At 39.1% G+C, this 14723-nt stretch overlaps 1 protein-coding gene across 2 annotated transcripts in view; it reads left to right on the forward strand.

Annotated features, from left to right (window-relative positions):
- The window catches only part of COL4A3BP (collagen, type IV, alpha 3 (Goodpasture antigen) binding protein), a 190204-nt gene that overhangs the window by 8534 nt on the left and 166947 nt on the right, over positions 1-14723 (forward strand). For both annotated transcript variants that reach the window (XM_006873295.1, XM_006873296.1), the window contains one exon: positions 224-358. In XM_006873295.1, the coding sequence (XP_006873357.1) occupies positions 224-358 (135 nt within the window). The remainder of the gene's footprint in view (positions 1-223; positions 359-14723) is intronic.

Genomic DNA, 14723 nt, shown 5'->3' on the forward strand with positions numbered 1-14723 from the left:
AACTATTTATTTTACTTAGAATTTTATAAAAATAACGAAATCACTGTAAATATAGAAAATCTCAGCCTTTCACTTCTATAGTAATTTTTATTCCATATGTGCATAGTTAAATTAGGACTTTGCGCAGTTTTAAAATTAGATTGCTGTATCAAAAAGTTTGGATTTCTAGATTACTAACTTTCTGCTTTTGTTTTCTTTTCTCCTCCCAATTCTCTGCCCCCAGTGGACAAACTACATTCATGGATGGCAGGATCGTTGGGTAGTGTTGAAAAATAATACTCTAAGCTATTACAAATCTGAAGATGAAACAGAGTATGGCTGCAGGGGATCCATCTGTCTTAGCAAGGCTGTCATCACGGTAAGTTGCTATTCTCTTTCATTCAACAAATGGTTATTATTGTGTGGCCTCCGATTATTTACCAGGCAACGTCCTAGGTTTTGCTCACTTGAGCAAAACAGATAAAGATTCATGCCCTGCAGAGCATACATTCTAATACTTTTTTCCATAGTTACTTTGGAGAACTTGTTACTACAAACTACCATTTTATATAGACATGTAGAATTTATACAGGTGAAGGTATTTAGAAAAAAGATATTAGATACTGTCTTATCTGATGGGATTGGGACAGTTACTTGATAGGCTATTAAGAACATTAAAGCACCCCAGAAAACATCAAGGCAAGTGGTCGAGTCCCCGCAATGCAAACCCCCTTCCAAGACTAAGACTCAGCGGAAATACATGCTCTGATTGGTGACCACACACATCACCTCACCGATAGGGGGAAGTGGGGTAAAAGCAGCAATGAAGCGGCAAGCTAAGCCCTACAATGTTTGATGGGCTTCTGTGGATCCAGTTGGGGACCTGGTTGGCAAGCAGTGTAAGGAGACCTGGGGACTCTTGGGCTCAGAGTCAGTGGCGTGGCCACGGAGGACTCGAGTGGAGCTACCGGCTGATGGGAAGAGAGGGCATGTGCACAAGAATACCCACACTTGAAGATGGTACCCACGTGACCTGGACCGGATGACTGGATGATCAGAGCTCAACCAGGAGAAGAAAGAAGAGGGAAAAGGAAAGAGTGATCTGATACAATATGATGAACTTGACCTATACACCTACGGATGCAGTGACTCAAAAGAAGGAACAAATCCTTACAGCAAGAAAAATTCCCACCCCTTCCACACACAGAGTAGACAGAGATGGGCAACTTGGACATTGGATACCCAAAATCGGGGGGGGAGGGGACGACTACAAAGGCAAGAAGTGACTGGCTTACAAGCTACAAGCTTTCAAGAGGGAACCTAGAGCTAGGGGGCATGGAGGAAGGCAGAATCACCAGTGAGTACTATCCAATCTGTCTAGGCGGAGCTGATGAAATGAAATACAGATGCGAAACTTGTGATACTGTAGTGAATAATGGTTATCAGACTGATTATGAGGGTTGGAAATGCAAAGGTAGACGTTTTGTGGCAAGGATGGGAGTGATTAATTCTCCAGTCTAGGAGCAGAGGTCTTTGGGACCATCAATGGAGAAGAGCCGAGAGCAGAGAATCAGAGATGCCTGAGATGGAGACAGAGACGATGACATGGAGTGATGAAGCAGCTGGGGACTTTGGATCCAGAGAGGGAGAGGGACTATGGGCTGAAAACTGGGGGCAGGGGGTGGGGGTGGGGAGTGTAGGGGGCGGGTTTCTAGGGTATACCCTTTGGTCGACTGATGATGCATGGAGGAGATTGGAACCATGGCAATGAAATGATATACGATGGAATGAACGTAAAACTAAAGTTCTCTCATGTAAACAATCATATAATTCACAATAAAACATTAAAAAAAAATTAAAGCAGAAAAATCATTAAAATAAACATACCTTATTTTTAAATTGTAACTGAAGCTGCACAAATGAATACGTACCAAATTTTTTATGTAGAGCAAATGTCATCTCTTTGAAGGTGAGTTGAGAGACCTTTACTTGTTTGTATATAGATTATATCCATAATGTATATTACTCTGATTTCTAGTTTTGGTTTCTTTAAAATGGATCAAAAGCTTATAGGTAGTTTTTTAAAAACTTGAAATACGGGCCCTATTGTGTGTGTGTTTATGATTTTTCCTTAATATTTTACAATTTTCTCTTTTATCTAATTCAATATCTCTCAAAGAAATAATTCACCTTTATTGGGTTATTTTACTTAGTTTACACAGAAACAAATCATTCTGTACTTGTATCCTGTGTTGTTGTAAAGTGCTGTCGAGTCGGTTCCAACTCATAGCAAATCTTGTACAGGCTTTCCAAGGAGCGACTGGTGCGATTATACTGCTGGCTTTGCAGTTAGCATTAGTCCTGTGCTTATGCTACTGTACCATCAGGGATACCACACGAAGAAGTGGAAGGAAAATGAGACGACTTGCATACTTGGAAGGAGAAATTAGGAAGGGACCTAGAGGACGTAGTCACTATAGAAGTTTTAGTAGAAAAGGTAAAAAGATGAATGCAGGAGCACAATCTGAAATGGTAGGTAGTCATAGATGTTGTGAGACAGATGGTAGGGAAAGACACAAGCATTTATATTTCTGAACTCTTCAGATTTTCGTTCTATTTCTTTTTCAATGATAGTCACAGACTCCATGTTATATATTTTAAAGATATTATAAAAAGTAGCTAAATTTTGTGAATTTCTCAGGGTGAAGTTTGCAAACAGAATATGTATTTCAGCTAAGTAATAAAAAAGTAATAATTCACTAATACTCTGTGTTAAATAGGAATCCGGTTTTTCTTTGTTTTGTTTTTTTCTTAAATGTTTTATTGTGAATTATGTGATAGTTTACATTAGAGAACGTTAGTTTTACATTCATTCTATCGTACATCATCTCATTGCCATGGTTACAATCCCCTCCATGCAATCCTTCCCCCGTACCCCCAGGTCTTCAGCACTCTCCCTCTCTGGAGCTAAAGTCTCCAGTTGCTCCATTGCTCCACGTCATCATCTCTGGCTCCATTTCAGGTATCACTGCTTCTCTGGGTAGGGTCCCGCTCTCTGCTCTTCTCCCTTGATGGTCCTAGGGACCTCCGCTCCTAGACTGAAAAGTTAATCACTCCCCTCCTTGCTATAAAACGTCTACCTTTACATTTCCGACCCTCACAATCAGTCCTGATAACAATTATTTACTATTATATCACAAGAGACCTGTCTGCATTTCATTGCATCAGCCCCGCCTAGTCAGATTGAATACTACTCACTGGAGATTCTACCTTCCTCCAGGCCCTCTGGATCTAGATTCCCTCTTGAAAGCTTGTAAGTCAGCCACTTCTTGCCTTTGTAGCCCCCTACCCCCCATTTTGGGTAGACAGTGTCCAAGTTGCCCATCCCTGTCTACTCTGTGTGTGGAGGGGGTGGGAATGATTCTTGCTGTAAGGACTTGTTCCCTCTTTTGAGCTACTGCTTCCATAGGTGTAGGTCAGGTTCATCAAATTGTACGAGAATCCTCTTCTTTTTACTTCTGGTTGAGCTCTGATCATCCAGTCACTGAAGCCAGGATAAGTGGGTATTATCTGCAAGTGTGGGTGTTCTTATGCATATGCCCTCTCTTCTTATCAGCTGGATGCTTCACTCTCCACTCTAGTGTTCTGTGGCTATGTCACTGACTCTGGGCCCAAGAGTCCCCAGGTCTTGCCTGGTTCACAGAAGTCTATTGAACATTGTAGGGCTTAGCTCACTGCTTCATTGCTGTTTTTCCCTCACTGAGGGTACCCGACCACTTGCATTGATGTTTCCTGTGCAAGCAAATTGCTTGTTCTTGTAGTAACAGTTGGTCTGCCTATGTTGTTTTATATTTTTCCTGTACGTCTTTCTTTCAAGAAGTATCTTCTGTTCTTCTAGCCACTCCAGGTTGATCTGCTTGTCCTTTCAAGTGGGAATTTACCATCTCTGGAGATCTGGATGTGGTTCCGGCTTCCACCTATATCTTATGTATTGCAGAGGCTCCGCAGGAAGCCTCCTTCACTGGGCACGTTGTAGCCCCATTTTAGGTATTCCAATCAGTTATAGGCAGAAGACGAACTTACAAGTTTTCTGTGGTGATACTTTTGGCTGTTCCTTTCTCTCCCCCTCCAGTGTCTATTTTATAATATAATACAAGGAAAACCAAGATTCAAAACACAGCCAAGCATCTTAATATTATTCCCCCCTTTTCCACATTCCAACCATGGCTCTATCTCTGTATCTCAGAACCCTGTTGTTCCCAGGTTGTGCATATATCATTATTTACCTCTGTCTCACTTAGCCCATTGAGAGCTGTCTAATTGTTCTCCCATCTACTTTGTTCTTCCATTCCCCTATCCCTACTTGTATATTGCCCCCTCCCTAGCAATCAAACTATCCTGTGTCTAATCCCTGCCCTGTGCTCCACCTTCCCCTCTCTCCCCTCTCTTTGTTTTGTTTTTAATCTTAGCTATTACCTTTATCAACTCTTCTCTGAAGGCAGATAATGAATACTAATCTTGATTTTTTTTTCACCTAGCACCTTTATGAAATTGATAATATCTCTATATGACTACATGGCACATAACAACAATAACAACTAGATGAAGAGAAGGAGCTCTGGTAGTGTAGTGGTTTTGAGTCGGGCTGTTAACTTCAAGGTCAGCAGTTTGAAATTACCAGCGGTTCCACAGGAAAAAAAAATGAGGTTTTCTTCTCTTGTAAACATTTACAGCCTCGGAAACCCTACACAGGGTCACTATGAGTCAAAACCGAGTCCAGAGCACATAATCACCACCAGCCACCATATATGAGAGACCTGGACTTGAATTGTGATTTTACATAACCATTCATAACGAGCTCTGGTAGCGTAGTGGTTACAAATTGGGATGCGAGCTGCAAGGTCAGCAGTTCAAAACTACCAGCTGCTCTGCGGGAGAAAGATGAGGCGTTCTGCTCCCGTAAAGATTTCCAGCCTTGGAAACCCTGTACAGGGTCGCTATGAGTCAGAACTGACTCCACGGCACTTAACAACAAAATAACCATTCATTACCATACATTATAACTAGTAGATTTTAGTGCCTGAGCCCAGTGTTCTTAATAGAATCTAATTCATTGTTAGAGTCCTGGTGTGGTGCTTTTGAGTTAATGCACCAGACTATAAAGTTGCTTTGACCTGTAAGGTCAGTGGTTCAAGCTCACCCAGTTGCTCCTCGGAAACTATACAGGATTGCTATGTCTCGGAACCGACTCGATGGCACGTAACAACAACAACAATTCTTTGTTAAATTGACTTTTATTTTAGTTTAATAATTTAGTAATTATTTGTTTACAGAAATTACATCCCTTAGCTGTGTGATAATAAATTGGGTGTGATACTTTAAAGGAAGAAAGTTTCCTGGGAAATTTTGTTACCTGGAAATAGTTCTTATTGTGAAGGATTTGAGAGTAATTGAATGAAAATTAAAACAGTACTTCTTAATGGTTGCCTTTGTGGAAAAACGAGCTGTCTGTATGTAGAATAAAATTTTGTGGAAAGAAAGTAAAATTTCTTAGTTAGTCTTATTAGTAACGTTTGACCTTGCTTCAGGGCCCAGCCCTTTCAAAACCTGGCACGTGGCGGACAGGGATGTTGTTGTTGCATGTGACCAAGTCGTTCAGTGTGGATTCTGCTGTTGTTAAGTACTGTCGAGTTGAATCTGACTCTTAACGACTCTATATAGTGTTTCCCAGTATGTAAGTAAAGCAGAAAGCCTCATTTCCCCAAGAGTGGTTAGTGGGTTTGAACTGCTAACCTTGCAATAAATGTATACTCTGCCTACATACAGTAGATATTCAATATATGTTTGCTGTAATTGTTACAATTTCAAAGCAAATGTTTGTGGAATGATTAAACTATGCTTTTGTTAATTTTTTTCAGTTTTAAAGTGAAGTGTATATGGTTAAGAAAATACAACTTTTGGCATTAAAATGCTTCTCTTTCCTCTATTTTTAGTCATGTAGTCAAGAAGTAACTAAAGTTACTGCTGTTATCTTCCCAAAAAATTTATATCTATTGACAAGAATTTATTTATTAATATCCTTTACTTATTTATATAGGTAGTATCATACTACATCTGTTGTTTAGCCTCTTGTTTTCTTTTACTAGATCTTGAAGAGTAGCTACTACATTCTGTTGCATCGTATAAATGTACTAATATTTATTCCCTTTTCCTGTGCTTGGACAAATGCTATATCACTCTATATAGTTCCTGATATCAACCACTCCACCCCTCAGAATTCTCTCACATTCCAGGGCTCCGCAGTGTACTGTAACATCTCACAGAACTCATGAACCAATAAGGAAATGGAGGTTGTGGAGGCTAACAAGTCCTAAGTCCATAGTTCAGATGTCAATCTGGAGGTTTCTCCTCACTCATGCCATGGTATTTTCAATAACATGATTATTTTGTTATAGGGAAATTTTGGGGCTCTTGACTCAGAAGACTTTGGAAACTGGCAAATGAGGTCAAGTGATAGATTGTCGCCTCAAATCCCGAGAACTGGAGGTCAAATGGAGGCGAGCCAGACACAGGAGCCAAAGCAAGAGAGTGAATTGTGCTAAGGTTGCACAGCACAATCATAGAGCCAAAAACAGAAGAAGAAGGAGCACACCAGGACTCATGTGACCTGGATGATTCCCTGAGTCTTGGCCCCAGGGTCTTTTAGGGCAGTTGTTATTGTTGTTAGGTGCAATCGAGTCCGTACCAACTCATAGTGACCTTATGCACAACAGATCGAAACACTGCCCGATCCTGGGCCAACCTCACTACTGTTGCCACTTGAGTCCATCGATGCTGCCACTTGGCCAGTTCATCTCATTGGGGGTCTTTCTCTTTTTCTCTGACCCTCCACCTTACCAAACATGATATCCTTCTCCAGTGACTGGTCCCTCCTGACAATATGTCTGAAGTATGAGAGATGAGTTTGGCCATCCTGTCCTCCAAGGAGCACTCCGGCTGCACTTCCTCCAAAACAGATCTATTGGTTCTTTTGGCAGCCCATGACACTTTCAATATTCTCCTCCAATACCATAACTCAAAAGCACCAATTCTTCTGTGGTCTTCCTTATTCACTGTCCAGCTTTCACATGCATGTGAGGTGATTGAAAATACCATGGCTTGGGTCAGGTGCACGTTAGTCCTCAAGCTGACATCTTTGCTCTTCAACACTTTCAAAAGGTCTTGTGCAGCAGATTTGCCTAATGCCATATGTCATTTGATTTCTTGACTGCTGCTTCCATGAGTGTTGATAGTTGATCCAAGAAGAATGAAGTCCTTGACAACTTTAGTCTTCTTCAATTTAGGGCAGTATTTATTGTCTAATTAGTGTTCATCAGAATGATTCCGTACTAATCTGCACATCATTAATCAGGAAGGGAGATCACAAAGGTGGTGTTTTGCCCATGTCTAGAACATTGAGGGAGCTATGTTTTCAGCCTCATGACATCAAAAGATCAGGTTGAGGACACATTGGTAGCTACTGTACACGTTAGATAGGCCAAGTGTAGTCTAAGTCAGTTCTGTAACCCCAGGTTTCTGCTTTTCTTAATCACCAAATGAATTGAATTCCTCTTACCATAGATTGGTTATAGGGAAATTTTTTCGTGATTTTCATGTTTTAATTTTCAGAAGGAAAACTGAAAGGTAGTAAAAATGCTTATTGCTGGTTGGTGGGGCGGGGAGGAGGCTGTAACTGTATCACACAGTGTTTCCTGGGCTGTAATATTTATGGGAACAGACTGCCAATTTTTTTTTTCAGTGGAGCCCCTGGTCGATTTGAACTACTGACTTTTTTCCATTGAGAAGTTAACCATTGTACCACCAGAGCAACTTAAAGATGATTAGTGCCATAAATAATCATTGTAGAAAGAACTCTAGATTAGTAAGAAGTCAAAAAAGTATACAATTTTGCCATTGAACTATTATCAGTGACAACCTATGGTAATGAAAATGAGCCCTGGTGATGGTGTGGTAGCATTGGACTGCTAACCACAAGGTTGGCAGTGAGAGAAAGAGGCAGTGTGCTTTTGTAATGATTTACAGTCTTGGAAACCCTATGAAGCAGTTCTACTGTATCTTACAGGATTTAGGTAAGGAAAGAAAGGAAGATATATGTCACAAGTAAAACCACAAGGATCAAAAACTGCCTGATAATTCTTATTTGAGGAATATTCACCAGTGAATTTCTAGATAGATTTCATTTGGTTGTGGCGGTGGTTACAAGTTGGGCTGCTAATCTTCAGCTGTTGTGCAGGAGAAAGATTTTGTTTAGGTACTTGTAAAAGAAATAGAATCTCCCTCTAGCAAGAGTTATGTATTGAGAAACTAATATCTCTTCAATAGTTCATTGAAGAATAATCTTTTCTATCTTTAGATAACTCGAATGTAAACTGGACCCTTAGTAGGAAGTAGTGCCAGTTTGTATTTTGTAAGAGGTCATAGAAGAGGAAAAAGATAAAGGATACCTAGTGAAATATAAGACCAGAGAGTTAAATTAATCTGCCCAGAATATATAATTGTTAAGTATTAGAGTTTTGACTAAAACCCGTCTCCTAATCTCATCTGGTGTTATTTTTATCATAAATCACTAATCATAGGAAAAATGCCTATGTACTACATTTTATTTTATTTCGTATCAAATTTGGAGTATGTCAAACACTTATAACCAAGACTTGAAATTTTACGTATACTGTTAATGACTTCTATTAAATATATGTCATATGTTACCAGTTTTAGCATTCGGTTTTTCTTAAAACAAGGACCACAGATAATTTTCAAGATTGCCTGCTTGAATTAATTTTCAAGAAACCTGTTTTCTTCCTTTATCTGTATGTCTTTTAAGCATATTACTTTTTTTTTTTTTTTAAGTTTTTGTTATGAATTATGTGATAGTTTACATGGGAAAATTTAGCTTTACATTCTTCCTATCTTATCTCGTTTCATTACAATGATTGCAGTTCCCTACATGCATCATCAAACAGCCAAAAGGTACACCTCGCAAGCCTGCCCCCTGGCCATCAACACACAGCCCCTCTCCTTCCCAGAGTCCAGAATCCCCTGCCGCTCCATCTCTCCACGTCATCGTGTCTGCCTCCATCTCTGGCGTTACTGATAAGCATGTCACTTTTTATTTAGCATTTTATCCTGTATGCAGTTTTTCAAAGTGCTTAAAATAATTACGTTTAGACTTGGAAATCAAACCTGGGGTTAGCTTTCATGGTTCTTCTTACGGCCAAAGGTACTTTTAAGTAGATTATTAAATTTTTTACTTTAAATAAAATAAAATTCTATTTTATTTAAATTCCTCTGAACTTAAGTATAGATCTTGGCCAAAGCAGAGAATATCAGAAAGATGTTAACAGGTGTTTATTAACTGTGCAAATGCATTCGACTCTGCAGATCATCACAAATTATGAACAGCATTATAAAGAACGGGAATTCCGGAGCAGTTGACTGAGTTTATGAGGAGATACATAGACCAGAAGGAGATGTTTAAAGTCAGGAAAAGTGTACATTAGGGTTGTATCCTTTTGCTATATATACTAAATCAGTCCATGTGCTGAGCAAATAATTTGAGAAATTGGATTGTGTGAAGAAGAAAGTGACATCAGGATTGGAGGAACACTTATTTTGGACTTGTGATATGCAGATGATATAACCTTGCTTGCGAAAAGCAAAGAGAACTTGAAGCACTTACTAATGAAGATTAAAGACTACAACCCTCAATATGGATTACACCTCAGCATAATAAAACAAAAATCTTCACAAATGGATTGATCAACATCATGATTAATGGAGAAAAGATTGAAGTTGTCAAGGATTTCATTTACTTGTATCCATACTCAATGTACATAGAAGCAGCAGTCAAGAACTCAAATGATGAATTGCATTGTGAAAATCTGCTGTGAAAAACCCTTTTAAAGTGTTAAAAAGCAAAGATGTCACTTTGAGGACTAAGATGTGCCTGGCCCAAGCTATGGTATTTCCAGTTGCTTCATATGCATGTGAAAGCTGGACAATGAATAAGGAAGACTGAAGAAGAATTGATAGTTTTGAATTATACTGTTGGCAGAGAAAGTTGAATATAGCATGGACTGCCAGAAGAGCAAACATAGCTTTCTTGGAGGAAGTACACTCAGAATGCTTTTGAAAGGTTTGGATGGTGAGATTTCATCTCATGTACTCGGGACATGTTAGAAGGAGGAACTAGTCATCAGGAGGGACCAGTGAAAAAGAGGAAGACCCACCGATGGATTGATGCAACAGTAGGCTGAAACATAGCAATGACTGTGAGGATGGTGGACTGGGCTTTGTTTTGTTCTATTGTACATACGGTTGGTATGAGTCAAAATAGACTCAGTAGCATCAAACAAACAACATGGGATGTTTATATTGATTTTTTAAAAGTGCATATAAAAGCACTTCATGTAGTTTTTGACACATAGTAGATATGCAATTATATCTTTAAATTTATTTTGCATAATGTTTGTATTGAGAAGAAAGCCTATAGTTAAAAAAGAAAGGATAGGAAAAGCTGTCAGATCTTTTTATTAAAGGGGACAAAGATACAGTTGACTTATTAGAACCAGGATATGTGTGCATGTGTCATATTTGAACAGATTCTCATGCATTTCCTGTAAGAAATTTCCTTCCACCAAGCAGCTTGATTTCACAACTTAAAAAAAAAAAAATTACAGTTAACTCTGTGTAACCTTTCTGCATATTCCTGGCAGACTATTGTTTTGTTTTGTTTTGTTCTTCACTTGTTTTAAAGAAAAATGATATCTTTAATAAAATAAGCCTTGTTGTTGTTGTGTAACATGGAGTTGTTCTGACTCATAGCGACCCTATGTAGATAGGGTTTCCGAGACTGTAAATCTTTACGGGAGCAGAAAACCTCATCTTTCTCCCGCAGAACAGCTTACTAGGGTATAATTTATATACAGTAAAAGTACTTTTTAAATGTACAGTTAGAGTTTTTGCAAATGTATAAAGTTGTGTAATCTCTACTACCATCAAGATATAGAACATTTTCATCGCCCTAGAAAGCTCTCTCCTGCCCGTTTGTCATCAGTTCCTTCCCCCACTCTCAGCGTGTGGCAGTTACTGGTTGTATAGTATGTTACATGGAGTCCTGGTGTGCTATAGGATAGGCACAGGACTGTAAAATATGCACTTCAAACTTACTAGCTACTCCTCGAAAACAAGCCCTATACAAGGTTGCTATGAGTTGGAAATGACTCCACAGCACTTAACAACAACAACAGTGTGTTACAAAAATGGATTCATATGATATGCAGCTTTTTACATCTTGCCTTTTTCATTTAACTTAGTGCTTTTTTTGACAGTCATCCATAACGTATAGATCCTTAATTTGTTCCTTTTTATTGCTGAATACTCATCCGTTGTATGACTTCTAAAAACTTGAATATAAACCCGATTTCATTTAATAAAGTAAGGTTTTCCTTTGTGAAAAACTTCAAGTGTTTCCTTTCATTTGTTTTTTTAAAGTCCAGAAGCTCAGCCAGATAAAGATGCATCTATTTTACCACTTTCCTCATTAAAAAAAAGACCAGCAATCTGTTAACAAGCCCTTTCCTAAAGCAAAGGAGCCTTGGTGGCATTGTAACGATAGCATTGGACTACCAATCACAAAGTTCAAACCCACCAATCACTCTACGGGAGAAAGATGAGGCTGGCTGCTCCCGTAAAGGTTTACTGTTGAAGAAAGTGTATTTTGCTGAGTCGAGATCAAGTTAATGGCAATAGTGGATTTGGTCTTAAGAAAAATAACTGCTCAAACAGCAAATTGGCATGACTAGTGGTTTATTGCGTGTCTTTTTCTTTACAGCTTACTCTCTGAACTCTGAGGGTTGCTCTGACATTTAAATCAATCGAGTCATTATGCCAAAATGCAGAGAAATTGCTCTGTGTTATGCTTTTAGTGCTGGCAGTCTCAGTGGACAATGGTGGTAAAAAATTCAAACTTTGGGAACCTGTTGCATACCAGTATTAGCTCAGTAATGGTAATAGTTATAAAGACAACAGATGAACATTCTCAGTACAACCTAGCTGCTTGTCTCATTGGCCCCTTGATATTTTTGCTTGCTCAATTTCCTGTTATTTGGAATGTGTGTTCCTATGTAAGGGCCTGTCTTACATCTTAGGACCAATCTAAGTCAAAGCTTTTCAGTGACTCAGTCTAGATCCCTCCTAATCTTTTCATCTAAATGTTGATAATTTTTTAAAAAACAGAATGAACAACTATGTCCTAAGTGTTGCGCTAGCTATTTTATATCTCCATTCACCTTCATAATAATCTTACAGCCTGATGAAATATTACTGTATGCTCTCTTTGTTGTTGAAGTCCTGGTGTGACACTGCAGGTTAATGTGCTGACCTGCAAGGTTGACAATTCAAGCTCACCAGCTGCTCCTCGAAACCCTATATAGTCACTATGGGTCATAACCGATTTGAAGGCACTTAACAACAACAGGTACCACACAGTCCTGTGCCGTCTTAACAATTATTGTTATACTTGAGTCCAGTTTTGTTGTTACATGCTATAGAGTTGGTTCCGACTCATAGTGACACTGTATAGGGTTTTCGAGAGTGGCAGGTGAGTTTGAACTACGGACCTTGCAGTTTAAGCCAATCTTACGGTTCAGTGTTTATCCTACAGCACCTCATGAGGACTCCAGTATTGTTAGCCTTTTTTATGTGTGGAATTTTTATTCCACTATTCTGAAGGCCAAGTACAATATTCTGTATTCCGTTGTTTTCTCCCATAATGTTAAGGGAAGGAAAGAAGGAAGGGAAACAACTATACATGGTGAACCTGCTGTAAGGAGTCCTAGTGGTGCATTGGTTAAAGTACTCAGCTGCTAAGTGAAAGGTTGCCATTTGAAATTCACCAGCAGGAGAAAAAAACCCTGGTGTTAATACTCCAATAAAGATTGTATTGTTGTCAAGTGCTGTTAAGTTGGTTCTGACTGAGAATGACCATATATAGAGTTTCCGAGGCAGTGAATTTTTGCAGCCTATTTTGCAGAAAGTCTCATTTTTCTCCCGTGAGGTGGCTGGTGGGCTCAAACCGCCAACCTTGTGGTTCATAGTCCAGTTCCTATGCTCTAGAGCCACCACAGTCCACGTGGTAAAGTCTGTGTTGCTGTTAAGTGCCATCAGGTCTAGTCCAACTCATAGCAACCTAATGCACAACAGAACAAAGCTTGCCCAATCCTGACTCATCTTCACAATTGTTGTTAAGCTTCAGCCCATTGCTGCTGCCACTGGGTCAATTTAGCCCACTGGGATCCTTCGCTTTTTTTGCTAACCTTCCATTTGCCAGGAACTGGTGACAATGTGTCTGAAGTATAAGAGAAGAAGTCTGGCCATCCTGGCTTCAAAGGAGCATTCTGGTGGTACTTCTTCCAAAACAGATTGGTTTGTTCTTTTGGCAGTCTATGGTACTATAACGTGCTCCTCCAACACCAAACAAAACTCAAATATATCAATTCTTCAACAGTCTTCCTAATTCACTGCCTGTCACATGAATAGGAAGCTATTGAAAATACCATGTCTTGGGTCAGGTATACTTTAGTCCTTAAGCTGACATCTTTGCTCTTGAACAGTGTGCACCAATATGTAGTTTGATCCTTGACTGCTGCTTCCATGAGTGGTCATAGTTCATCAGAGCAAAATGAAATCTCACAACTTCAATCTTTTCTCTATTTATCATGTTATGTATTGGCCCAGTGTAAGGATTTTTTTTTTCTTTACATTGAGGTGCACTCCATACCAAAGGCTGTGGTCTTTGATCTTGATCAGTCAGTATTTTAAGTCCTCATGCATTTCAGCAAGCAAGGTAGTATTATCTGCAGATGGCAGGTTGTTAATAGTCTTCCTTGAATTCTGATACCACATTTTTCTTCATATCAGTTTCTCAGTTTGTTTGTTCATCATACAGATTAAATAAGTATGGTGAAAGAATACAGCCCTGGCACATATCCTTCCTGATTTTAAACCATTCAGTGACCCCTTGTTCTATTCAAATGACTGCCTCGTAGCCTGTGAAAAAGTTCCTCATGAGCACAACTAAATGTTCTGGAATACTTATTTTCTGCTATGTGGTCCATAGCCTGTTAGGATCTTCATAGTCTAAAGTTTTGTGTAGTCAATAAAGCACAGACAAACATCTTTCCGTTATTCTCTGCTTTCAGTCTCTGTAGGTGGGATATGTTCAGGGTCATATTTTGACTCTCGTGGACTTTTGTTTTTTTAAAAGCTTTTATTGTAAATTGAGTGATAAGTTTACATGGGAGAATATCCATTTTGCACTCACCCTATCTTCTGTTTCATTGTAATGATTATAATCCCTTCCTTGAATCATCAGTTTAACAGTATTTGCTTCTATTCCAACACTATGTGCTTCTGTTCTCTCTGTTTTTTCTTTCCTTTTGGATATACATATGTATGTACATTTTTTTCTTAATGTTTTATTTTGAATTATGTGATAGTTTACATTAGAGAACATTAGTTTTACATTCATTCTATCGTATATTGTCTCATTGCCATGGTTACAATCCCCTCCATGCAATCCTTCCCCTGCACCCCCCAGGTCTTCAGCACACAGTCGCTCTCCCTCTCTGGATCTAAAGTCTCCAGCTGCTCCATCGCTCCACGTCATCATCTCTGGCTCCATTTCA

This window comes from Chrysochloris asiatica, unplaced genomic scaffold (assembly GCF_000296735.1).
Source record: "Chrysochloris asiatica unplaced genomic scaffold, ChrAsi1.0 scaffold00234, whole genome shotgun sequence".
NCBI classification, from domain to species: Eukaryota; Metazoa; Chordata; class Mammalia; order Afrosoricida; family Chrysochloridae; genus Chrysochloris; species Chrysochloris asiatica.